The sequence below is a fragment of the Gadus macrocephalus genome, chromosome 9, assembly GCF_031168955.1.
Source record: "Gadus macrocephalus chromosome 9, ASM3116895v1".
Classification (NCBI taxonomy): domain Eukaryota; kingdom Metazoa; phylum Chordata; class Actinopteri; order Gadiformes; family Gadidae; genus Gadus; species Gadus macrocephalus.
Genome location: NC_082390.1, coordinates 3,395,390 through 3,421,494, shown reverse-complemented (window position 1 = coordinate 3,421,494; position 26,105 = coordinate 3,395,390). Strand labels below are relative to the sequence as shown.

Here is a 26,105-nt window from a genome sequence, read left to right as displayed (position 1 = left end):
GGAGTACTCTCTCCTGAGCGTAGACGTTGTCTGTGATCTCAAACACCGTGTGGTAAATTAACACAGACTGGGGACAGCTGTCAGAGATTTAAGAAGCTCTGCCTTGTTCTTCTTCTACATCTGTTTTCATTTCCTAAAACACAAACAAACCAAAAAATACCCCGTCTTGTTCAGGTAAACAATTTGCTCTTTATTGCCGTGTGGAACTTGAACAAACTGTGGCTTCTGTTGTATGTCAATGCTAATGAGTGTCGGTGTGTAAATGTTGTTTGCAGACGCATTGTAATTACATCGCATTGACAAGGCAAAGTGTGTTTGGAGCGCGTTTGTGATGTTGAGCTAACAAAGCATGTTGGACTTTCTTTGTAGTTGCGTGTCACCTGAACAACTGTCGTGTGTATCCATCGGCACGTGTTTAAGAACATCAATTTGTGTTGGTGCATGGACTGTATTCATGCGAGTGTGCATGGGCATTTGCTTCCGCATGTGTTGGTGTGCACTTGTGAGGGTATGGTATGCTATGCATGCATGCGTGCCTCTCCAGACCACAGCTGCAACTCCAGACCAGCTATCACGCTCATACTCCTTGAGTGAGATCCTCATCTATGTCTCCATCACCTTCCATCTGGTTTACTGCAAATCCGGTGTCAGGGTTCTCAAGCGCACCAAGCCCTGGCTGGACATCCCCCCCCCCCTCTCATCCATCTTCCTTGGCCGGTCAATTACTACATCTCCTCTAAAATCCTCCCCCCCCCCCCCCCCCCCCCCCCCAGGAGTCCCCCCAGGAGTTCCAATCAGATCTCCTTCACCCCCAATCCTGGTCTAATGCCGCTTTTCCACTGCATGGTACCAGCTCGACACGACTCGACTCGACTCAGCTCGCATTTTTTGCGTTTCCACCGCGAAAACATGGTATCTGGTACCTGAAGTGGCTGCTTTTTCTAGTACCGCCTTGCTCTAGGTTCCAAGCGAGCTGAGCCGATGCTAAAAGGTGACGTCGGCAGACGGCCGGCCACTGATTGGCCAGAGAGTGTGACGAAGTCACGAGAGCGACATGGCAACCATGCTGGTAACAGCCATAGCAGCGCCGCAGCCAACATATTCCACTTCTTCAACATGCCAGCTAATAATACGAACACGAATACCATCGCATCGATGTCCTCCATTGTTGTTATGTGGGTTCTGTCCATGTGTGGGTTGCGTAGGTGTTGTTTGCGTCGCGTACAAAAATACGTCACGGCCCTTTCGCGCAGCCGACCGCGCCCACGTCCAGGAGGTACTATTTGCGGTGGAAAAGGACCCGTGCTGCTACCGTGTCGAGTCGTGTCGTGTCGAGTCGTGTCGAGTCGAGCTACATGTGCGGTGGAAAAGCGGCATAACACACCTGCAGACTTTGGGGACAGATCCTTCAGTGTGGCAGCCCTCCCCCTCTGGAACTCTCTCCTGGCAGAGATCTGCAACACTGTGTCACCAACACAACTGCAAAGGTACCGATATCTGCTGCATTTCCGCCGTCCTCGACAATGTTTGCTGTCATTACATTCTGTTCATGGATTATTTCGTTTTGCCTCCCATGTGTAAAGGGTCCTTGGGTCCCTTGAAAGGGTCCCTTAACAGGGTCCCTTAACTTTAATATGAGTTATTTTCATAATTATTATGATTATGATTAATGCATGTTTGTGTATCAATGATTTTGCGTGTGCGTGTGTGTGGGGGGGTATGAATGTGCGGGTGTGTGTGGGGGTTTGAATGTGTGTGCGTGTTTTATGGGATTTCGAATGTACTTTGCATCTTTGTACTCATGTGTTTTGTACTGTATTTGTTTATTTGTGTGTAGGCGTAAGTCATTCTAAGGGTGTGTATGTGTGTGTGTGTGTGTGTGTGTGTGTGTGTGTGTTTTGTGTAAACCTGCGTGTGTGTGTGTCTATGTGTTCTCTCGGCTGGTAACTACAGCAGCAGCTTGTGACAGGGAGGTCAGCCCGGTTCCCCGGTGAGCCCGGGATACTCCGTGCAGCCGCACAAACAAACAGAACAAACATTTCAAGGAAAGAGAGTGAATTGAGATCCGTTAGCTCTGGGGGGGGGGGGGGGGGGGGGCGGGCGTCGGTGTTGTTCTACTGGTGTAGCTCACTCGCACAAACACGGACCAATTTACCGGAGGAAAATTGTGCTGTGGTTGAACAAAATAAAAAAATTAAATAAATAAAAAGCAGACCCAGAGATCAGGGTTGTGTGTGTGTGTGTGTGTGTGTGTGTGTGTGTGTGTGTGTGTGTGTGTGTGTGTGTGTGTGTGTGTGTGTGTGTGTGTGTGTGTGTGTGTGTGTGTGTGTGTGTGTGTGTGTGTCTATGTGTGCATTCGTGTGCGTGCGTGCGTGCCTGTGTGTGTGAGGCTGTGTTCTCCACACACCCCTTTCGCTGCCTAGCACATCCAATCCCGGAGAAAGAGCCAAAACAAACATGTTCTGTTGTCTTCTGCTGCCGACGGAGCAGCACCGCACTTCTGGTGGAAACATCTCCAGCCGCTGCCGCCGCCGCCGCCGCAGACGCCAGCGCTGCGGGGATATCAGACGCAGCGGCTGGTAGAGTCTGATACGACACGCATGAATATTCAAGGCAACGTCCTTGTGGACGTCCAAGGGTGGAAATAATTCGGAGGCCAAATAGGGACGCGCACGGAGAGTGGCGTCCCCGAGGCTACACTCCAGCAGTCGTTTGATCGCTCGTGAATGGATGACTGGCCATCAACACAATGCTGTTGGGGGGGGCGTCACTTTGGAAAGGAGAAGAAAAAGACCGCTCCACTCGCCACCAAAAAGAGGCACACAAATCGAAGATGCAAAGTGAAGCACTGGATAATGGTCATCCTCTTCCTCATTTAGACGGCATTATCAGCCAATTATTTATCGTCTTTTCAGTGTGTAAAGGGCTGACTTGAAACATCATCCATTCACCAGATATTATTTATATCGTAATCAATTAGTTTATTAAGTTATTTTGATTTATTCAATGGTCTATTTCTGTCTTATTTACCACGGAGCATTTTTCAATTTGAAAGCTGGAGTGTCTTATCTTCCTTGAGAAATGAATTCTAAATGGTTGCGGCTGGCTAATTGCTTTCCAACAGAACAGTGAGGATGGATTTGAAAGAAAAAATAAACAAATTACTTTGAAAACTTAGAGAAAACAAAGTACTTTTATGAATCCTCAAGGTCAAACCAGGTAAAAGCAGTCCTTTGTAATGAGTCGAAAATTTTGAACACCAAAGATAATACTTTTGCCTGTGGGTATAAAAAAAAATAATTAAAAGATAATTTTTCGCATATCCAAATGATATCTTATAAATACACAATAACATCCATGAATTGATAAATAACCAGAAAGTAACTAAATTAATAAATAATAAAAAAGATTTGCCTATATGAGTCATAACGCCAAGTCCTCATTGACTCGGGGGTTGTGTAGTCCATAAACTGATACTCCTAATGATAAGCCATTCTTTTTGACTTGCTGTCACCACAATACGGACACACTCAATGTCAAAGGCAATTTTATGGTCCACGTTTTGCACCTCGATGTGGCCATTTTTAAACTCCCCCAATGTGATGTAGGATGTGCACTGTTTTCCCTTTTTGGTTCCCACCAGCTTCTCGCCCACCTCCAGAGCCCCCCGGTGGAGAATGTCGTTCTGCCGATCGTCCGACCCGGTGATGATTTTGATTTTGTTTATTTTGGTCGACTTGTTGAAGACGATAACAAAGAAGTCTCCGGTGGAGGGAGGCTTCCCCCAGAAGTACTCGTCTATGCTGCTGTAGGCCTTGGTGGCGTCGTAGTTCTCAAACACGTTGATGTTCGTGTACAGACTGGCCGGAGGGTTGTCCGGTATGTCTATGGAGTCTTCCTCAAAGTCATCGTCCTTCAGCTTGTTCTCGGCCCCTTTGTAGGAGGAGTAGTAGCCCATGTGCTGGAACAGCGAGGGCTTGAAGCGGATCACGTCCTTCTGGGCAAGCAGGCCCCTGAAGTGAATCAGGAGCCAGTCGCACGGCATCTCCTGGTAGAACATGAGCAGGAAGTGGGCCAGGCGTGGCAGGTCTCTGGAGTGGTAGAGCTTCCCGATGTAGCCCAGCTTGGAGAACTCCAGCATCACCCAGTAGGATCCTTCCCTGGAGGTGATCACCTTCTTCAGGGAGGTCAGGAAGTTCCTGGAGCAGCGCACGTCGTCCTCCAGCATCATGTAGAAGTCGGAGAGGTTTGTGCAGAAGTTGAGGAGGAAGGCGTAGTCTACGTTCTGTTTGGAGCGGAACCGGACCCGGTCTTCCGGGTCGTTGTAGTTCCTTTTGAGGCCGTCTAGAGACGGGTAATACTCCTCCGGAGCCTGGATGACCAGCAGGCGCCCTGCTATGATGTGGTGGGCGAACTTCCTGGTGATTTCTTGCACTAGGTTCTCGCACCACACCAGGTCAAAGTCGGCCAGGTGGACCACCACCACAATCTCCTTCAGCTCCTCGTAGCTGGACTGATCGAAGATGGACTTGATAGTTTCCAGCAAGTAGTTTCCTCTTTTCCTCTTGACCGATGAGAGACCGATGGTAAGATACTCTGTAAAAAAAAAAAAGAGGAAAAACATTTACTGATGACGACGAAGCTACGACAAAATTGCTTGTGATTCAAGCATCAAGTCAACAGTTCTTAAAAAGTAAATGTTATACCAAACAAAACCTGTTTCGTTTTATTCAAGCATACAAGCAATAATATTAAAGGTTTTCATAACCGGCCAAATAACAACAATTCCAGTTTAATTATGATGACATTTAACTTTTTAAAATGGCCCAAAAAATAACTAAACATACTCTTGCGATTAAGAGGCGTCCCGGCGAGATAGCGATACGTCACGTTGATGGTTCCGGAGAAATTGGTGAGTTCCCGAAAGGTGTGGCCGTATCGCTCTGAGGTGGTGGGGTGCGCTGACGATTCCCGGAGTTGCCTCTTGTCCTCCTCCTAAAGACAGAGGGACAACAGCATGGTGATTTACTAAAGGGCCAAGTTTAGTACTCCGACCCTGTAGTCCGTAATCCGACTCTGTAACTACGGAGACCCCCTCGAGCATTCGAAGTTCTCCGTCGGGATGTCGGGTACGCAATGCAAATCGCCGCCCGATCGATCTTATATGTTGACTACTGTATTTACTACTGTAAATGGTGTTGTAAATAAACTTCTAAAGATTTTCAATTCTTATTTGGTGTTTTATTGGTCCTTAATGTGCAAAGTAAATAATGCACAAAGTAAATAAGGTGTAGAATCAAACCGGAGAAGTGGTTCCGGAAATGATTTTGTTAGAGGACCAATCACAGCCCTTGCTGTCTCCGTTGCGTCGCCGGATATTTAAAAAATATTGGATGCGCACGTAAGCTATGGAGAGGGTCTCGGACAGGCTCTCCGGCTACAGAGAGGGCTCTCCGTGTCTACGTACAGCACTTAACGGACTATAAACCGGCCTTTACCCAACCGTTTTTAGCTCTGAAACTTCCTTAATTTATGCCTGGAATATAAACATATATACAAATGTCCCACTGAACATATACACATCACACCACACATTGTTTAGTAGTCGTGATGATTCTTGGCTTTAAATGTACTATAAATCATTAGGAAGTCTTTACATTTATGAGACCTTTCAAACCTTTAAAATGACTATTTTATTGTGACAGAAAATATTCTCACACAGCCATCTCCTGAGGTCAGGAGGTGGGGAAGGAAACAGTCTTCTAACTTGTCAGGAACAGCCTTAATGTTTTTTGGTGTTCTGTGCTCTGGGAAGAAGATCCTTAAAATCCTTCTGGGCAGTTTGTGAAGCCAAACGCACAAGACTTTAAATGGGCCACGAATGTGCAGAAGACACGAGCTACCTCTTAATAATTCAAACGACAAATACAGATAATGTGTTTGTGTTTGACGAAACCCCGCACACCGTGTGGGGTTTCGTCATGAATAAGAAATAAATCCTCAGCATGATTCCAGCTTGGGAACGTATTCTGAAAATGTAAACATGTTTTTTTGAAAAACATTTTTTGGTATTTTGTTAATGTGTACAATTTACTCATACAAATATAATTCAGTTTTAGGGTCAAATTCATGAACAGATTGGAATAACCACCTGTTAATATTTTTTTCTGCGGTACTTTGAGCATATCGTTCTTGCTGTGGTTGTCACGGAAACATCTGTTCGATGTTCTATTTGACCGTTGTTGTTATTACCGTCGATTGCTAATCGATTGATTTTGAAAAGCTAATCACCAGCGGTGCCCCGTTATCGGGAAAAAAAATCATTCTTGCCCTTGGAACGTTATCGACCAATCAGGATCAAGCGTTCAACAATGCAGTGGTATAACGTCCAATAGAAAACCTGCTGACCAGCACGTATCCGTCCTCGATATAGAGGTTGAGGAAGAGGAGGAAGGTGATGAGGAAGCCGAGGAAGGGGATGGTGGAGCGTTTCCGAAGACACCTCATCTTGTCCAGGGACTTCCACACCAGCCTCATGCTGGTCCGACTGTCAGCGGAACCTGCACAGGACGCACAGAGAGCGACACACATCAGACCTCATCGTTCCCCAAAGGACCCCCATCGTCACTTAAAGGGGCCCCTGTGTCGCCACCAGCCCGGAGACTGTGATAAGCCATTGGACTGATCCACCAAGACCGTCTCGCTTCTGAATAGCTGCCGAATGTGGGATTCATTCAGTTCCCCCCACGCTGCCAGTGTTTAGAACTAAGATGGCCGCTAGGTCGCTTATTTATTATCCAAACTTCCAAGATTTTGTAATTAGCCGATATATCGGCAAATGACAGCAATGCAAACACTGTGTGTAATCGGAAGCACATAACAAGAACATTTGGTTCAATTTGTTTCCCAAAACAGATTTCGGATTTCCGATCCTCATGGTACTGGTATTATCTAATAGAACGTACAGTGATCAAACCAAAAATGCATTTAGTAAAAAAAACAAGTTTGTCCAGGTATTCACCAGATACAATATGACTCCGGGTTAACATCAAATGGACGTCTTGTCACCCGTCAATAACCAACACCACTTTGGAATAAGTCACACAGACACTACAGAAACACTATAATGCAAAAACAATATAATCAGAGAAACCAGGGTTCGCTTGAGTTTCTTGTGTTAGTTGTTGGTTTATTTTTTATTTCTTCAGATCAACATGCTAATATGTGGCATTGCAGCAGCAGCCCAGAAGACACCGAATGGAATACTAACCAGCTCTAAGCTCAGCTCAATGTCCACACATACCCTCATCGATTACGTGCACCGCCCAACCGCCCCACCTGGGACCTGGATCGTCAATCAACCTTTTTGCACAGAAAACTGAATACAACATATCCATCCACCACAGTCCATTCTCGTCACAATCCCCTACCTATACTTTCTTGTGGGGAAAGCAATTACTCACCTAATAAGCAGTTTTTATTTTTTTTTTGCTATTCAGCGTTGAAACTGTGCATTCAGCCGACACGGTAGCTCTGTGCGTTCATTATAGCTCTACGCGGCAGGAATAAACACGGCAGCTTTGGAGATAAAAGGGTAGGCGATAGAGGTTGTGTACGAGTGCCCGCTTGGAATTACCCCTTGCATGTGATGCTGGTCAAGGACAGCCTGCACGCTTTCTAAACCATGGAGCTCTCTCTTCACATGTGCACGAAACACGTTTTCCTCTCCCTCGCTCCCTCTCTCTCTCTGTCTCAAGGGTAATCACAGCAGTTCTCTTAATTGGTGGAAGGTGTTACATTTTCGGACAATTAGCAGAAACACCATTACCAATAGCCAGTGCTTTGTCACTCTGTAGGGTTTTATGCTTTGTTCCATATCTCCTCCTCGGAGAGTGCAGACCTCTTCTGTAACCGGATGCAGAAGGAGGAGGAGGGGAGGTGGGGTAAGAGGAGGAGGAGAGGTGGAGGAAGAGGAGGAGGAGGAATAGGGGGGTGGAGGAGTAGGAAGAGAGGAGGAGGAGGAAGAGGAGGAATAGGGGGGTGGAGGAGTAGGAAGAGAGGAGGAGGAGGAAGAGGAGGAATAGGGGGGTGGAGGAGTAGGAAGAGAGGAGGAGGAGGAGGAGGAATAGGGGGGTGGAGGAGTAGGAAGATAGGAGGAGGAGGAGGAGGAGGAAGAGGAGGAATAGGGGGGTGGAGGAGTAGGAAGAGAGGAGGAGGAATAGGGGGGTGGAGGAGTAGGAAGAGAGGTGGAGGAGGAGGAGGAGGAGGAGGAGGAATAGGGGGGTGGAGGAGTAGGAAGAGGAGGAATAGGGGGGTGGAGGAGTAGGAAGAGAGGAGGAGGAGGAGGAATAGGGGGGTGGAGGAGTAGGAAGAGAGGAGGAGGAGGAGGAAGAGGAGGAATAGGGGGGTGGAGGAGTAGGAAGATAGGTGGAGGAGGAAGAGGAGGAATAGGGGGGTGGAGGAGTAGGAAGAGAGGAGGAGGAGGAGGAAGAGGAGGAATAGGGGGGGTGGAGGAGTAGGAAGATAGGTGGAGGAGGAAGAGGAGGAATAGGGGGGTGGAGGAGTAGGAAGATAGGTGGAGGATGAGGAGAGGTGGAGGAGGATGATAATGAGGAAAGGTGGAGGTGGAGGAAGACAGGTGGAGGAGGAATAGGAGCTGTGGAGCAGTAGGAAGAGAGGTATAGGTTGAGGATGAGGAGGAGAAGGGGAGGTGAAGAAGGAGGGGGGAGGCAGCAGAAAGGGGCCATCGAGATGGCTCAGCCGGGGAGACGTGCTCATGCATGGCGATGAGGAGAATCATTAGGACCACCCCGGGAGGTTTTCCAAGCCGTTGGTCATCGACCAAGAGGAGAAATAACTGTGTACCGACTGTACTCAATAGCAGGTTGAAACCCAGGAAGGACTAGCTCTCAACAGGGTGTGGGTGTGGCAGAGAATGCATCGATGTTGGATCCGGGCCAAGCCAGCCAACAGTACAACAAGGTTGTTGTTGTTGTTGTCAACACTTATGATGTAAATGTATGCGCAGTCACTGTCAGTGCATTTTCCACCCTTGTATTGTAGTAATTTCTTTGGCCCATTTTCCACATTAATTATGGGCATGTATTTATACCTGTTTTCACTACTCTTCCGTTTTTCCTTGTTTCTTTGTTTAAATGGCAAATGGACTGCATTTATAGAGCACTTTCTAACCTGTGCCACTGTGTGCGTGCATACGTCAGTGTTAAATACTCTTGGCGGCTCCCAGCCGACAACGTCTGCGCTCTGTTACACGGAAGGTAAATGCAAGCGCAACAACAGTACAACACCACATGTACACCCAATCAAGCTGAGTGAAACGAGAAACAGACCATGATGAGATGATGCGATTGGGTTCTCCGGGAAAGAATGGGGACTGTTTGGCGTCTCCGTTTGTGTGTCAACGTGTTTCCAGATAACGTGCGTCAGTCTAGAGTGCGTCTCTGCTAATGTCAGCAGAAATGCACTTGCGTGGGGGGTTTCAGTCAGGGGTTTGTGCTGGTACAGTGTTTGTGAATGCATCAATTTGGGCCCATGTAGTACTTTGCGCGAGCATGCTTATCGGCAGTCAGTAAATATTCACTTCCTACCCGTAATTATGGGCAGTATATATGTGATTTGTGTGAATAAGCAATTCGACCATTTTCTGCCAATCCTAATGGTCAATATAAATATCGGAATTTCAAATAGTTTTTGTGCACGAGAGAGAGCTAATGTCGACGTGTTGCACTTCGGTGTTAAACACACACTTCGGTGCGTGTGTGCAAGCAACTGCATGCGTGTTGAAAGGTTTATTTTTTATCTTATCTAAGGTTGAATAGGGACAAATACAGAAACATAGACAAGCATCATCCGATGTTTGCATCATAGTGTTTCTGGCCAAAGCAAATTTACAACACTTGTTTGCAAGTGTGTTAGCGCACGTTAGTGTTGATGCTTCAGATCTACGGGCTAATGATGATGATGTCATTCTGGGGATGTCATTCAGACCCCGGTACACCTACAGCCTCCAGCACGGCTGTAAACTAATCAACACAGCTAGGAGAAATTGCAAAAGAGAGCTCATGAAAAACAACCTTGGTGTGCACAAAAATGAATAGATTACGGCCCTAACATCTCTGCCGAGAAAACAGAAGATAAAAAAAACGAAACGGCTGCCCTGCAAAGCACAACATAATGAATCGACTCATTTGAATGCCAGCGGGGAGGCGTGTGATAGAGGTAGAAGAAATAACGAAGAATGAGAAAAGTGAAATGCTTAATGCCGAGACGTGTTCCATACAACAATAAGCCGCACCTTATTGATTAATTCAGAAATCAAAGAAACAACCGCTCAGAAACCCCGTCCCGCCGGCCCCCCCGTCGCAATCTGAATCTCTGACACTTAAATTTCTATTTAGCAGCAGACGGTTCTTGGAAGGCGAGCGTCTGGGCCGGGCTTAATAGAGGGAAATCTAGACGGCGGGGTGATGCAGGCCCAGAACGCCAGCGAGAGGGGCGGATTAATAAAAGGGGCCGCAGAAAGCAATTCTCCCACATTTCATCTTGTTATCTGTTTTACATTATTTCCCCCGGGCTGCCTGCACCTTACAGATATACAGCGCCGCGCAAATAATCAATTAAGCCTGCAGATTTGCCTGGATTCAGCAGTTGCTTTGTGGCAGGTCTTCAACCACCGTGAATGGATTTCCACTCCTCGATTAGCGGAGGCAAGTCGGGGAACACAGGGTCCTTTGTTGATAACCAAATTGCGCCACAGCTACGGGGAATAATAAATCCCGTTATTATGAAACGGCTGTTGTGTTAATGATTTCAATTGGTCAAACACTTCTTTATCGTTCCCCAAATTCCTACAGCCGCTCAACAAAGGAATCCTGTCGTGTGTAGGGGCTAATCGGCCCTTGTTAGATATCCGAGCGCTTTAGTTTAATCTATGAATAACCCTTGTTATGGTTTAACGAGGCAGTGTTGGGGACGGGGCTGATTGAAGTGGTTCGCTCAGAGTTTTATCGTGTCATTTCCTATTCAGACTATCACTCTTCGGGACGGCGGTTATCCAGGCAATATGGCGAGGTGTTTTCTAACCGGTGTGGACCTGCACTGACATGTAACACAGTCACACTCACACACATTCAGACACACACACACACACACACACACACACACACACACACACAAAGAAAAGTTCAAGCACACAAACACACACAGAGACCTCATAAAAGTAGATGCGCGCAGGCGCACACACACACACACACACACACACACACACACACACACACACACACACACACACACACACACACACACACACACACACACACACACACACACAGGCAAATACACACACACAGGCAAATACACCCACACAGACACCAACAAACTCAAAGGACACACTAAGGTATACGCCGTTTGTTTTGAGCGGTGGTTCCAGCTGTGTTCTGCAGGCCCCCTGCCTGTTGTGCTTCCAAACTCCAAATTGTTGTGGTGCCGACGAGGCCCCCAGGGGCCCCAGGGTGCCAGCATTGCCCCAACCCCGGTCCTAACAGACGTACCGAGGCGCCCCCACATCCCATCACTGCTGACAGCCGCCTGGGCTCACCCACTACCGGGGAGAGAGATGGGGAGGGAGAGGAGAGGGAGAGGGAGGGGAGAGGAGAGAGGGAGGGGAGAGGAGAGAGGGAGGGAGGAGGGAGGAGAGGGAGAGAGGGAGAGGGAGGGGAGAGGGAGGGAGAGGGAGGGAGAGGAGAGAGGGAGGGAGGAGGGAGGAGAGGGAGAGGAGGGAGAGGGAGGGAGAGGGAGAGGGAGGGAGAGGAGGGAGAGGAGGGAGAGGGAGGAGAGAGGAGAGGGAGGGGAGAGGGAGGGAGGGAGGGAGGGAGGAGGGGAGAGTGAGGAGAGGGAGGGGGAGAGTGAGGAGAGGGAGGGGAGAGGAGAGAGGGAGGGAGGAGAGGGAGAGGAGGGAGAGGGAGGGAGAGGGAGAGTGAGGAGTGGGAGGGGAGAGTGAGGGAGAGGAGAGGAGAGAGGGAGGGAGGAGGGAGGAGAGGGAGAGGAGGGAGAGGGAGGAGAGAGGAGAGGGAGAGGAGAGGGAGGGGAGAGAGGGAGGAGAGGGAGAGGGAGGAGAGGGAGAGGAGAGGGGAGAGGGAGGAGAGGAGAGGGAGGAGAGGAGGGAGGAGGGAGAGGGAGGAGAGGGGGAGAGGAGAGGGAGAGGAGAGGGAGGAGAGGAGAGGGAGGAGAGGAGGGAGGAGGGAGAGGGAGGAGAGGGGGAGAGGAGAGGGAGAGGAGAGGGAGGAGGGAGAGGGAGGAGGGGGGGGAGAGGAGAGGGAGGAGAGGAGAGGGAGGAGGGAGAGGAGGGAGAGGGAGGAGGGAGAGGGAGGAGAGGGAGGAGAGGAGAGGGAGGGGAGGGGGAGAGGAAAGGGAGAGGAGAAGGAGGAGAGAGGGAGGGAGAGGAGAGGGAGGAGGGAGAAGGAGGAGAGAGGGAGACGCAGAGAGAGGATCCGGGCTTGGCCCGGATCCAGAGAGTGTAAAAGAGAGGAAAGGGAGGATCGAGTGGAGAAGAAAGAGGAAAGAAGAGAGAGAGAGAGAGAGAGAGAGAGAGAGAGAGAGAGAGAGAGAGAGAGAGAGAGAGAGAGAGAGAGAGAGAGAGAGAGAGAGAGAGAGAGAGAGAGAGAGAGAGAGAGAGAGAGAGAGAGAGAGAGAGAGAGAGAAACGTAGAGGAGAGTGAAGGGAGAAGGGCAGAGAGTGTTTGAGAGGAAGAGGGAAACTGTAGAGGGACAGAGGGAGGGAGGTGAGGGATGGAGGATGAGAGCAGGAGAAAGGGAGAGAGGGAGAGAGGGAGAGAGGGAGTGAGAGATGAAGAGCGATGAAGAGAGAAGAAAGCATGATGTGTTCCCTAGGGATACTCGAGTCCAAGCTGTCCGTTCTCCACCAGCCTACCCCAGCAACCCCCACCGCCCCGGGGGAGCGATCAGAAGCCTGGTGATGACGCAACATCCAGCTGTTGCCCCCCCCAGGGGAGACCAGTGTGCAACACAACCCCCTTTGGAGCAGGGTAGCTCTGAAGAACGACTCGCCAGCCTGCTAGACCGACGCAAAAAAAAACACCATTCGTTTTCTGAGAGAAAAGAAACTGAATGAAAGCTTTCCGCTGTGTACTGCTGTTGTCCGACCGTGTCGACGACGGTCATCGATGGCAGACGATGTTCATGGTATTCAGGGTTAGGAAACGATGAACTTTAACGATTAGCTCACGTTCACTTGTGTGTGTAGTCAGTGCAGGAGTGCTGATTATGTACCTCTATGTATTTCTTCATTGTGTGAGCCTATATGTCTCCCAGTCCTGCTTGTCATCTTTGACTTGTCATATATGTTTATCATGGTATACGGTGACTTAAACTACATGGTGGCATCAAATTATATAAATTATACCATAAATGTGTTTTTGTTATAATACATTAGTGATAAACTTTACCTTTCAGGGATCAATAAAGTGCATCATAATCATAAAGGTCCCTTTCCCCCACCCCTGTTTTGGAGGCCTTTCCATTTCCTTCTGTGACCTGGGGGACATTATTCAGCAAGGAGTGAGGGCCTCATTCTGTGTTGGAGACGATGGGAGAGGAGATGGGGAACGAGGATGTTGGATCCATCACCACCACTCACAACTCTCTTTATTGCCCGCAGCACCGGTGGCGCAGGTGGTGCACGAAATGCGAAAAGGGGCTCCTGATGAATTATTGAGCATGTGTCTCCCACTGATGCCATCTTTAGAGCAATCAGGCATCAAAGCGCCTAAACACTGAGGCTCCACTCTCGCTGCCTCGTCGGCGCTCCGCAGCACCCTGACGGCTCAGCTCCGGGCGTCGGCGTAACGTGATTGTGAAGAGGTTCTTCTTCAAAGCAGCCTTGGCGTTTCCCCCCCTCGTCTGATTTCCATTTTTCGGTTGGCTCGGAGAAGCGCGGTGAGTGTGTATCATCATAAAACTCGGGATTCTGTGTAACACACTAACGCGAGGCAACACGCTAACCCGACAGACGCTACTACAAGGCTGACGCTACTACCAGGCCGAGGCTACTACCAGACTACCAGGCTGAGGCTACTACCAGACTACCAGGCTGACGCTACTACCAGGCCGACGCTACTACCAGACTACCAGGCTGAGGCTACTACCAGACTACCAGGCTGACGCTACTACCAGGCCGACGCTACTACAAGGCTGACGCTACTACCAGGCTGAGGCTACTACCAGACTACCAGGCTGAGGCTACTACCAGACTACCAGGCTGAGGCTACTACCAGACTACCAGGCTGACGCTACTACCAGACTACCAGGCTGACGCTACTACCAGGCTACCAGGCTGAGGCTACTACCAGACTACCAGGCTGACGCTACTACCAGACTACCAGGCTGAGGCTACTACCAGGCCGACGCTACTACCAGACTACCAGGCCGACGCTACTACCAGACTACCAGGCCGACCCTACTACCAGACTACCAGGCCGACCCTACTACCAGACTACCAGGCCGACCCTACTACCAGACTACCAGGCCGACCCTACTACCAGACTACCAGGCTGACCCTACTACCAGACTACCAGGCCGACCCTACTACCAGACTACCAGGCCGACCCTACTACCAGGCTGATGCTACTACCAGACTGCAGCTACTACCAGACTGACGCTACTACCGGACTACCAGGCCGACTCTACTACCAGGCTGATGCTACTACCAGACTGACGCTTCTACCGGACTACCAGGCCGACTCTACTACCAGGCTGATGCTACTACCAGACTGACGCTTCTACCGGACTACCAGGCCGACTCTACTACCAGGCTGATGCTACTACCAGGCTAATCTCGATTCAGAAGTTACGCCTTGGGATTTTAACACATTTACACCAGGCAAACGCTAGGCTAATGCTATGTCCAGGCTGTCGAACAGCGTTGCCTCAACCTTGGAATTCCATCGAGTGCCGAGCTGTCCCCCGGAGCAATCACAGGCTGTAGCGTGCTCGTTCAACATCTGCCCTACCTCCCCGTAGCACAGGCTGTGATATCTTAGTCAGAGACACGTAACCACGGGCAACCTCAGACTGACTGCTATTGGGCGAAGACAAGAGTGGCTCTTAGCCTTGGTTAAGCTAGTAGGTACGCCAGGCGAAGCCACCTCGCAATGTTTATTTTTAAGGTCAAGTGGGTGAGAACCGAGGAGGTTTTTTTTTCCCCGCCTGCTCTGATGACGGCGACGGCGCTGGCGGTCGGTGGGGCGGCGGGCGGCCGGGAAACGGAGCTTAATGAGGCGTGAGGAATGATCTATTCGTGGGCAGGCCTCTCCCAGGCTGCCCGGAAGCAGTTAGCACCCTGACCCAGATTAGCACACGACGCGCGGCGGGGATGGGAGGGAAGGAGACGGACGCCTCTGATACTACTGAGAAAACACTCCTGACAAGTGGGTATCCTCCACCCCGACAGCGTATCGCTTCCATCTCCCTCCCTCTCTCCCTCCCCCGTCCCTCCCCCGTCCCTCCTCCCCCCTCCTTGTGAGGAGTGCGCCTCCGGTGTGGATTCAGACATGCTGGCTCTAATTATTACCAACGTGCGCGAGACAAGGCGATTAGCATCGGAGGCTCCCTGACTCCCCCCAGGGTGAAAGGTATTGGCTCCGGTTCTTATTTCAGTGGGTTCCTGTGTGAGTGCGTGCACGTCCGCGTCGTGCACGGGCGGCGGCCCTCTCTCGTCTCTCCCGGCACTCGCTCTCTCTCTCTCTCTCTCTCTGGTCTCTCCCGGCACTCGCTCTCTCTCTCTCTCTCTCTCTGGTCTCTCCCGGCACTCGCTCTCTCTCTCTCTCTCTCTCTCTCTGGTCTCTCCCGGCACTCGCTCTCTCCTCTCTCTCTCTCGCTCGCCCTCTGCGCCTGACGTCAGGAGTCATAAACGTATGGCCCCGCGCCCCCCCGAGGACAGAGCATTAAAAGCCCAGATGAATGTCTTTGTGTGTCCGTGTTATTGAAAAATAGAAAGGGACTGGGCAGCGAGGCTCCGGGCATCAGAGGAATTGGCAAAAGTGAAAAGAGCCCAGTGTACGTGTGCCTATCTGTGTGTGTGTGTGTGTGTGTGTGTGTGTGTGTGTGTGTGTGTGTGTGTGTGTGTGTGTGTGTGTGTGTGTGTGTGTGTGTGTGAGTGTGTACGTGTGTTTGCTTACGTGTGTGTGTATGTGCTCACGTGTCTGTGTGTGTGTGTATGAACGTGTGCGTGTGTGTGTGTGTGTGTGTGTGTGTGTGTGTGCGAGGGAGTGTGTGTGTGCGCGTGAGTGAACGAGAGTGTGTGCGATTCCCCCTCTACGTGGAAGACACCACTAGAAGGGGCCCAGACTTCTCTCTGCCTTGAAAGCACTTAGAGTCGCCAAGGTCAGCCGCTGGTCAAATCTGTGAAATGAGAAAACGTCCAAGGGGCCAAGGGTTCCGACGGCAGATAACATGAGAATGCACTATCTCCTCCTTCCACATTTAGCGGTGGGGGGGCCGCCCTCCTCCGCCAGAACCCTTTCAGAGGGGGCTCTGTATTGGGACAACACAACGGGGGGGGATGGCCCAGTTTTACCCGCCGTGTCCCACCCCCCCCGCCCCCCCCCCCCCTACCCCCCGGGGAAGGAGATAGCTCTTAGGGGATGAGTTACACAGAGTGGACGGCTGAGGAGTTGAAGGCTAACTTTGAGCGTACGATTGGATTTTGTGATTACTTAACAAGATTAAATCAAGTCACCTGAAATAAGACGGCCGTGAAACCCTCCCTCCCCCCCCCCGCCCCCTTCCCCTGCAAATACATGTAATACTTGAGAGAAGTTCGGCTATTGTTTCTGCCGACAAATGTCATAGTTTTAACGTTATGAACTACTTTACTTTGGATTTGGGCAATATCGTGGATTTTGTCGGAATTGTAGAAAATTCAGGTTGTCACAGTGAAATAATGACACAGGATCCATTTATAATGATGCCACATATATGTTCAAAGCATTTAGCTGTTGACGTTTCTTTCTAAAGACTTTGCACAAATGTCGTCTCACAAATCTGCCTTTAGATTAATACCTAAAGTCTGATGGCAGACGAGTTTAATATGGGAGAACGCTGCGTTTCACGGTTTTTCCGCATCATATTTGTTCGACCAATCACATTGCTGGAGGCGGGATCTGTAAGTGCGTGATTGGCCAACACAAACTCACCCAGAAGTGGAAAACTGTAAAAAAGCGTCCATAAAAGGTTTCAAATGGTGGAGACTGGCCACTGTAGAACTATACCTATTAAAGTGGATGAAGCTGATGAAAGCTTGAGTCACTCGCGATAATTGGTTTTCTTCGGTGCAACATCTCCGTAATGAATCAGGAAACAAGGTGTAAACCCAGCCCATGCCAATTCTGCCTGACTGTCTCTCCCCACGAGTTCTGCTATGACAAAGGACTGCTGGATCCAGCCTTAGAAACAATGTTATGGCTGCTCCCAGTCCCTCGGCATCAAACAGGGTCAAACTATTTGATTTGCCTCAAAGCCCCGAGTCCATTATCTGTGTGTCTGATCCCTTCTTTGTCTGTTCCATTCTCTAATTCGCGGATCAGAATGTCCCTGCTGTACTCTGACAATAACGTATCCAAAACGGATTGATGCACCTCGTTGACTTCATAATCCCAGCCGACAATTACCTAATTGTCTCCTCCTTGTAAGAAAAAACAACAACTTAATATGCGTATCACATTGCAAGTGATGGCAGGGATTAGTCAATGTGTTGGGCTGCTCCCATAATAATATGCACGGATTTTGTGGCGCAGACTTTACAAATTATAGCATTGAAATTCATCAATACAAGTTGTGGCTAACAATAATCTCTGATCACATTAGTCTAGCGAATCCATCACATTTAGTTGGATGTATAGCAAATCCATCAATCATGGGTATTGAATTACAAATAAAAGTTCCCAGGTTGACATGCAGGAAACTGATAAGGCGGGGTGAAAATGTAACTGTACTATGAGTAGGCGTCTAATGCCGGTCAAAACGCCACTGAGCGACATGCAGTCCTATGTTCTTGTAATTCTCTCTCTCTTTTAATCCACTTCCTTGTGCATCTCCTCTGTGCTGTCCATACAGGCACAAAAGTCAATGACATTTATTTTAAAAAATATCCAACTTGGGCTAGATTGTCACAACCAAGGTGTTGCAGATATTACGGATCGAAATACGTATCCAGTAAAATATGTAAGGAAAAAATCATTCAAGATCAAATTCATCACCACGCACAGGATTCACAAACATTTACATCAAGAAGGGCTTTTAAGACCCCACACTGTCACATATACAGCCCAGCGACAACATACCATGAAAAGGTGTGGGTTCTCTTCTCATCTGCGGTCCAACGTACAACATGTCATCCCCCTCTCTGTGCTGTCCTCACAGGCCTGTCTAAGGAGCCAACAACTTAAACAAAAGCAGTCAGCCAGCAGCAGCCCACAGAGATGTGTGTGGTGCAGTACCTTTGTAGAGCTGCCTCCCATGCCCTCCCTGCAGCCTGACTCTGCCCGTCCAACAGCCAGCGCACCCCGTGTGGAAGTGGATCCGAGCTGTAACAGCATTGACTACCACTCCAGGATGAGACCGGAGAATATCCCACATCCCCACCGTTCTCCCCAGTCTCCACTATGAATATTTGATGAGCCGCGCGCGCGTGTGTGTGTGTGTGTGTGTGTGTGTGTGTGTGTGTGTGTGTGTGTGTGTGTGTGAACATGTGTTCTTGTGCGTGAGCGCGTGTGTGCATGTGCGTGTGTATATGGGCATGTGTGAGTGTGCATGTGAGTGTTTGAACGCGTGTGCGTGTGTGTGTGTGCGTGCCTGCTTGTGTGTGTGTTTCGGCCAATCACTAAAAGACATTTATATCCAATACCCCTTACTGGGTAGCCTTGGCAGGGGCCCTGGGCTCCACTATCGGGGTAATCAAAAACAAATGTTTCATGGATGAAAAGAAGCTGTCAGAAGGAAAACTGAGGGGAAAATGATACGTGTGTGGTGAAGATTAGACGGCCTTCTTTGGAGAAGGAGTTGCAATTCAGTTCTGATATGCATTCAAGGAAATTTCCGTTTTGAGTTTGTTGCCGTTTGATTTTTCTTTCTCACAATCATACACAGCGGCATGATAAAAGCAGCTCTTTTAACGTTGGTGCCTGCCTTTGGGTTAATGTGTGTGTGTTTGTGTCTGCATATATCCTGCGTGTGACCTGGAATTTTAAATCCCAGTTGTTCATTACTGAGCTATTCTCAGGGTTTAAGCCTGGATACGCGCCCGACCTGAACCGCCTTGTTTCATGTCACGACTAGATGGCTAGAGTGTTCTCCATAAGTCTGTTAGGTCACAGGGTAAAAACCCGAACGGGAACCAAAGCCATGTTACACACTTTGGTCTCCAGGTAAACGACTGCACTGGTGAAAAATGATGAATGAACAGGCTTGGAAAGCTTAAAATAAACGTAACATATCACAGGGGGATGATTTACTTCAAAGCTACTGAATATCTTCAATAAGACCAAAAGTATGTTAATATACATATCAAGTCAGCTTATGAACAATGTCTTGGAAATTACTCAACATAATTCCAGTAAATTACCTTCTGCTTTCCATTACTTTAAAGGTATATCTCACCAAAAAAAACACAGTTAATACAAGCAAATAAAATAGTGAAATAGTATACAATAACCAGGGTAGTGGTTTAAATAAAAAGGTGAAGAAAACTGCAATTACCCATGCACTGTTGTAGTTTTGTTAGAATAATAATAATCAAATCAAAATAGTAGTGCGTGGTAAACAGTGAGCTCATTATATCATAATGTCAATAACATACATACAAAAGACACATAAGGAAGAAAATAGGGTTAGGAAAAACAAAGATGCTAATTACTTTTTGAACGATTTGGAGATAATAGCCGTTTGCTTTAACATCGGTTAATATCAGCACCAAGTGCTGGTCCTAGGGGCTGAACCAATAGCTGCCCGCAGATCCGCTTAAATCAAAGAGTCGGGCATTAGGTTTCACACCTCACTCCAGACCTCCAGAACAGCGGAAGAACAAACACCTTGCCGACTGAATGTGATCCGACAGGGCCTTCAGTGACCACAGGAGTGGCCCAGGGCTAGGACTATCTGTAATCATTCTGACGGAGGAGAAAATCATGTCCTACGGTTTCATTCATTTTTAATAACATTTCCAATAAATAAAATAAAACATTTACCAAGTCTGCCCCTCCCCCCCTCCCCCCCACCGTTCTTGGTGCAACCGTGTATTGCTAAAGCACCCGGTTGAACTCCTTAAAACCACCACTGAAATTGCATTTCAGTGACAATCTAAAGCCACAATCAGACGGAGAGAAAGAGAGAAAGAGAGACACGGAGGGAGAGAGAGAGAGAGAGAGAGAGAGAGAGAGAGAGAGAGAGAGAGAGAGAGACAGAGACAGAGAGAGAGAGAGAGAGAGAAAGTGAGAGAGAGAAAGAGCGATAGACCTGTGTCCGTGAGTAATAGGGAAGGGTAAGAAAAACTGGAGAAGTCTATACCTTCACTACATGTACTGCGGTGCAATGATGGAGTGACACAGCACAGGCGTAGAAAAGATCAGATCATGTGCTTATTTAAATTTTTCTGACTGAAAACATAGAAACACAGGTCAAGACCGCTGCCGTTGGCTAACTGTAGTGTTGGGTCAGTCGCGAACGATTCGGTCAGAACGAATGTATCCCGAAGGTGAACGACGAGAACTGATTCCCAAAACAAGAGAACTGATTATGTTTTCTTTTTTTTTAAATGTCTAACAAAAATATGGTCACGTAAATAAAATATGCAAACGAACAGAGCTGCGTCTCCCCGCGACCTTATATAGATTGAATCTAAAACGTTCTCATCGATTCAGCCAATGAGAGCAGTTAGCAATCGCGTCACCATGGCCCATTGGTAAACAAATGATAAGGCACCACCACACATGTTAACTAACAATCGCTGTAGGCTTCAATATCATGCAAGCGCTATGTGTTTTCTTTTTCTTTTGTTGTACATCACAATGCATGCTTTAGTATTGTTTTTACCTACCATCACGAGTCTCGTTTGTTCTAGTTGCTAACGTGCTTCACTTCTTATTAGCACTACTTGGAAGACGCCATTTAATTCTTAATGCACCCCATTATGTATTAAGGATATTTATGTAAAAAAGGCACATATGAGCTTTATATATATGTTTAATATTTACACTTAACCAGGGTAATTTCACCAGAACATTAGAAAGTAGTAGGCTACATGCATGTTGATTAAGATTTATTCCATAATTTCCGCAAATGACGTAACAGACCATCTGACCTAACAAACTAATCAAACAAACAAATCAAACGAATGAACGGATCGTGATAGTGAACAGAACTGAAAGAACTGATTCCCGGAAAATAATCGTTTTGCCCATCCCTAGATGATTGGCTGCTAAGTAAAGCTAACTAGATCCTTTTATCAGGGATTTTAATGGTGTGTTTATATAGTTTTCACAGATAAAATATGAACAAAGTAAATGTTGCACCAGACCACCAGTATAACAATTGCACTTTAATTAACACGCGTTCACTGACATTTACTCTGGAAGCTAAAGACTCACACATTTTCCGGAGAATATGACATTGGCAAATATTCCTTGTTTGACTCTTTCTTTTTATGTGTGCCAAAATGAATTAACTTTATTTTTCGGTCAAAGGAGAGAGTTTTAAAGGATAGTTGTCCAAATAAGCCTAGTAATGCAAAAAACAGCAGTAACTATCTGTTGATGGACGCCTTATTTTCACACAGTATTTATTTATACATTTAGTCTATTAAGGAATTATGCTTCACATGGAGATTACTACAGTGTACAAATTTTAATAAATACTATTTTTTCTAAAACGGTGCAACAACATTTCCCTTTCGAAGGTTGGAGCCTTTGATGTTTTAACAGATTTTTTTGGATTTGAATAATGTCGGAAACCGCAATTACGCTTGAGTTGAATCTGTCAGGGCTCAGATGCCCCCTTTGCCTTTGAAGTCGTCTGGCTCGCCTCAGGTGGGAGCGGCCCCAACTTAGCGAAAAAAAAAAGCAAAACTTTGTTTGTTTCTGCGCCTGGGGTGGGCACTCAACCAACTGGCCTCCTCTGATCTGCCGGAGTAGGCTACGCATCACACATACAAAGGAAAAAAACAACCAAACGCATGTGCAGTCTGGGAAAAAAAAAAAAGAGTGTGAGATGGAAAACCACAAAAGAACACCCTGCTAACACACCAACGCTTGTCCAGTTTGTGGAAAACCACATGCTGTGAATTCAAACCGAAAACACATTTCCTCCAAATTTTTGAGAACGGGAAATCAAACATTGATAAACGCTTGTCTGCATACATAAGTCATGAAACAAGAGGAGAGAGACTACCTTTTAGAGAACACCTTCTCCGCCTGACACGGCGGCAGAACACAAAACCAAAACAACCCGGTAACTTTGTGGCTCAGCCCGGCTGCACTAACCACACTGGCAAATACGCATTATAGAAACCCTGGTTCCGTCCTGACCAGCTACACGTCACTGCCACTTTCCTCTCTCTCTCTCTCTTCACAATCTTCTCCGTGACGGCACAGAAAGCCGACAAGAAATATACTTAAGGCAGAACCACGCACGCCGCGGACACAGCAATTAAGAGTAAGAATGGGTGACGGCGGGGACGTCAACAACAGCAGGGAAAGACAAAAGACCTGAACTGAACCCCCCGTCTCCCGGTGAAAACATCTGCCTTTCACTCTCCCTGACAGGCAAAGCTCCCCTGTTTATTATTCCGTCGGGCTCCACCTTTGGCTCGTTTCCGAACAATTTTTCAAGCTTCCTGTAAAATGAATATGCAGTGGCTTCGAGGTGAATCCATTTGCAAGACAGGATGATAATGAAGAGAAAGTGGTTTAAAAAAAAGCCCCAATTAATCTCATGTAAAATGGCTGCTCCGTGCCGCTAATGAGATGCCGTTTTAATAAGCTACGATGTCGTACAACAAAGCTATTTGGTAAACATTATTGTTTATTTGTCTGATGACTTGCAGGCTATGGAATGGATTGGATTTCATGGGGGAGAAAAAAATAAACAATGATGTGTGTTATTCACGCACATCAATGTTATAAATATTTCAAATGTATGTTCCAGACAGGAAGCAGATGTTTCAGACCGTTTTTAGGAGCTGCAAATGATTCTCATATTTTAAACACAATGGGATCTCAACAGCTTGAAGTGCCAGCAAACAAACACCAGCGCTGCAATGTATTCAACGGAAATCCCACGATTGAACGTCTTGCATGCACACTTAGAAAAAGTCTAATTTAAAAAGTTGCCTCTTCTTCTTCTTCTTCGTCCTCTTCGTCTTATAGTGGAAGAATCCGGAGACGAAGAAGACGAAGACCAGGCTTCCGAGTCAGATCAAACTTGAGGGCTAATCGTTACACTCGTAAACAGCACAGCTCTCACAAGAACTCAAACGGGTCCGGTATCGACTCCGGGGCCCGCAAAGACAGCTCCTCAGCGGGCCGTGCTCTTTGAACATCTTTACTTATTCATCATGGAATGGGAGAGCGGGGGGGGGGGGGGGGGGACTGACACCACTCACAGCACTCCCCCCTCCCCCCCCCCCCTTTTGGAGCGGCCCTATGAGGGAGGCCGGGGCCCGTTAAAGATGCATGGGGGCACCCGAGAGGTGAGCCCAAAGTTCTCCCGGGATCCTTGTAGGGCTCTCTTCAAATATTCATGCGACGGCACCGGCACACTCTGGCAACACGGGGTAAGTGCAGCTCTTTCCCTCGGTGCTCAGTCTGTATTCAGGGCGTCATGTGCTGTGTGTGTCTGTGTCTGTGTCTGTGTGTGTGAGAGTGAGTGAGTGAGTGAGTGAGTGAGTGAGTGAGTGAGTGAGTGAGTGAGTGAGTGAGTGAGTGAGTGAGTGAGTGAGTGAGTGAGTGAGTGAGTGAGTGAGTGAGTGAGTGAGCGAGTGAGCGAGCGAACGAGCGTGGTTATTATTGTGTTTTGGATCAAGTTAAAAGAGGAAGTACAAAACAAAGTCAACGAATGCATTGCATTAGTAGGTAATGTGGGTGTTCAACAGTGCTTAGCACAACAGACGTCCTTGCCACTAGAAAACATGGATGAAAGCATTTATCCTCATTAAGCTCTGGTTTAATGCAAAGTATGTATGCAATCCATCCGTCTTTGTTTTCAACATATTAATATGAAAGGGTGATTCATACAAGATGCAACGTTTCCGCGTAGGCTCATCGCCACAGATTAAAATCCCAGGCCGTGCGAAAACCACATCCTGTACGCAGTTTTAACTCATCATTTATCAAGGCTTCGGTGAACGTCGACAGACTTTATCTTACTATTTAAAAAAAAGGCTTAGCGGTTATTGAAATATACAGGCTTATTTGACAGAACATAATCTCAAGCTCAACGGACAAGGTAGAAAAGACGTGATATAGTGCAGAGCCATTTTTGAAACCATTCAACCGAGAGAGTGCCTTCTCTTTTTCCTCACGCAGCCGGAAACCCAACCTCTGGGATTAGCTGCAATATGTGCTGTCAGGAGGAGAGAACATGTTATTGATGAATCTGCACAAGTGATTAAATGTCCTCATTTAGTCCCTTAATAGCTATTGCTTAACAAAGCCTCATAGTATTTATGCCAGCCGGCACAAAAGAGCGAACGCGAGAAGGACATTCTATCTACGCAGCAAAATGACCTCAATGACTTCAACTAAAGAGAAAATCACTGTGCTAAATCACAAAAAAAAAGGAGGGCTGGGTGTGGTGGTTAGGGAGTTCGACTCCAAGGGGAAAGGTACTGGGTTTGATCCCCAATGCCCGCAGTCTAACTGTAGGCCTCATTGAGCAAGATGTCCCGACCCCCGACCCTCACCTTCTCCTTAATGAGAAAGTAGAACTACGGATGAAAGCATCGACTCAATGATTCAATACTATCGAATCATCGAGTAGTTGCTTTCATTATTTCATATATTTATGCTTTCATTTATTAAAACGTAACAACCCTAAATCGATTGAACCAATCGATATAGGCTGTTCCTATTTAATAAATTGTAAATAGCACTTAAACAATCTGGAAGCAGATTGCGTGAAGAGGCCAAAAAACCAAAGTATATTCAAAAATAATTGTCCATTTGCTGTTGCATTCATTTGCTATCAAGACAACTGGATTGCGCTGCCATTATGTCTGGTTAAGCCGGAGACACAGAGCTGTCTCCGCCATCCTCTGCCAGTATTGTGTTATATTTTGTACATTTTTAAGAGAGTCAATGCATTCCGGGTCCGACGCCTAATAATCCATCAAAGGGAGTTAAAAATAACCGGCTAAGCCCCTTCTCTATGCTCCATTCATGCCTCAAAGAGGGAAATACGAAGCAAATGACAGTCCGAGCGTACAGTACGGTGAGCGTGTTCTGAGCTGGCTCTACACGCCCACAGGCGCCCCAGGCATGATCCTTTGGACACACCAGTGCGCGGCGATGCTACGGCCGTCCCCGGGAATCCAGCTGTCGTCCAAAGGGGCCCCCAAACCCCCCCTGATTAGCCTCACTGGGGTTGTCAATCAAAAAGGGAAAAAATACCCCGAAGGAAACAAAGTCGACATGTGGTGGATTCGTTTGGCTTTACGTAGTCAGGAACCACATTTTAAAGACCTCGGAATATATTCTGATAAAACGAAACAATAAGCGAATAATTTAAGAGACGCGTGAGACAAAAGTATCAGATGAGACGAGTGAGGGCCCCTCACGAGTCACCGGTGTGTCGTTGGATTTTTGGATTTTTTAAATCCAGCAGTGCTCAGGGGCTCGGCGCTCCATTCATCCTCACCTGGTCCTTTGTGCCCCACCGGGGTGGAGGATGCACGGCTCGTTACTGCGCCGTGTTCAGGCGGAGCAGGGCGGTGCTGAGCTGTTACCCACTCTGGATCCATAAGCAGCCATGAGTCAGGCTGGCGTCTAGCGTGTCGGTGGATCCATTCACACGCGTGTGCAA

General features: G+C 47.8%; 1 protein-coding gene across 3 annotated transcripts; it reads right to left on the bottom strand.

Moving 5' to 3' along the window:
* Positions 1-1,818: 1,818 nt before the first annotated feature.
* LOC132464098 (alpha-1,3-mannosyl-glycoprotein 4-beta-N-acetylglucosaminyltransferase C-like) lies at positions 1,819-26,105 on the bottom strand. Of its 3 annotated transcripts, none has more exons than XM_060060277.1 (4): positions 25,941-26,105; positions 6,409-6,560; positions 4,848-4,995; positions 1,819-4,596 (listed from the first exon to the last, which is right to left on the bottom strand). In XM_060060277.1, exons 1-4 carry the CDS (start codon positions 26,041-26,043, stop codon positions 3,440-3,442), a joined length of 1,560 nt encoding a protein of 519 aa, XP_059916260.1. In that variant the 5' UTR covers positions 26,044-26,105; the 3' UTR covers positions 1,819-3,439. The 3 variants fall into 3 exon arrangements, with proteins under 3 accessions (XP_059916260.1, XP_059916262.1, XP_059916261.1); XM_060060279.1 differs by lacking the exon at positions 25,941-26,105 and adding an exon at positions 18,533-18,661; XM_060060278.1 differs by lacking the exon at positions 25,941-26,105 and adding an exon at positions 18,377-18,523.

Coding starts and splice junctions, on each gene's coding strand:
- LOC132464098 (XM_060060277.1), bottom strand. CDS start 26,043: ATGGATCCAGAGTGGGTAACAGCTCAGCACCGCCCTGCTCCGCCTGAA. Junction 6,561..25,940: donor GGTGGGGCACAAAGGACCAG/GTGAGGATGAAT, acceptor CGTCCTGTGCAG/GTTCCGCTGACAGTCGGACC. Junction 4,597..4,847: donor GACGCCTCTTAATCGCAAGA/GTATGTTTAGTT, acceptor TTTTTTTTACAG/AGTATCTTACCATCGGTCTC.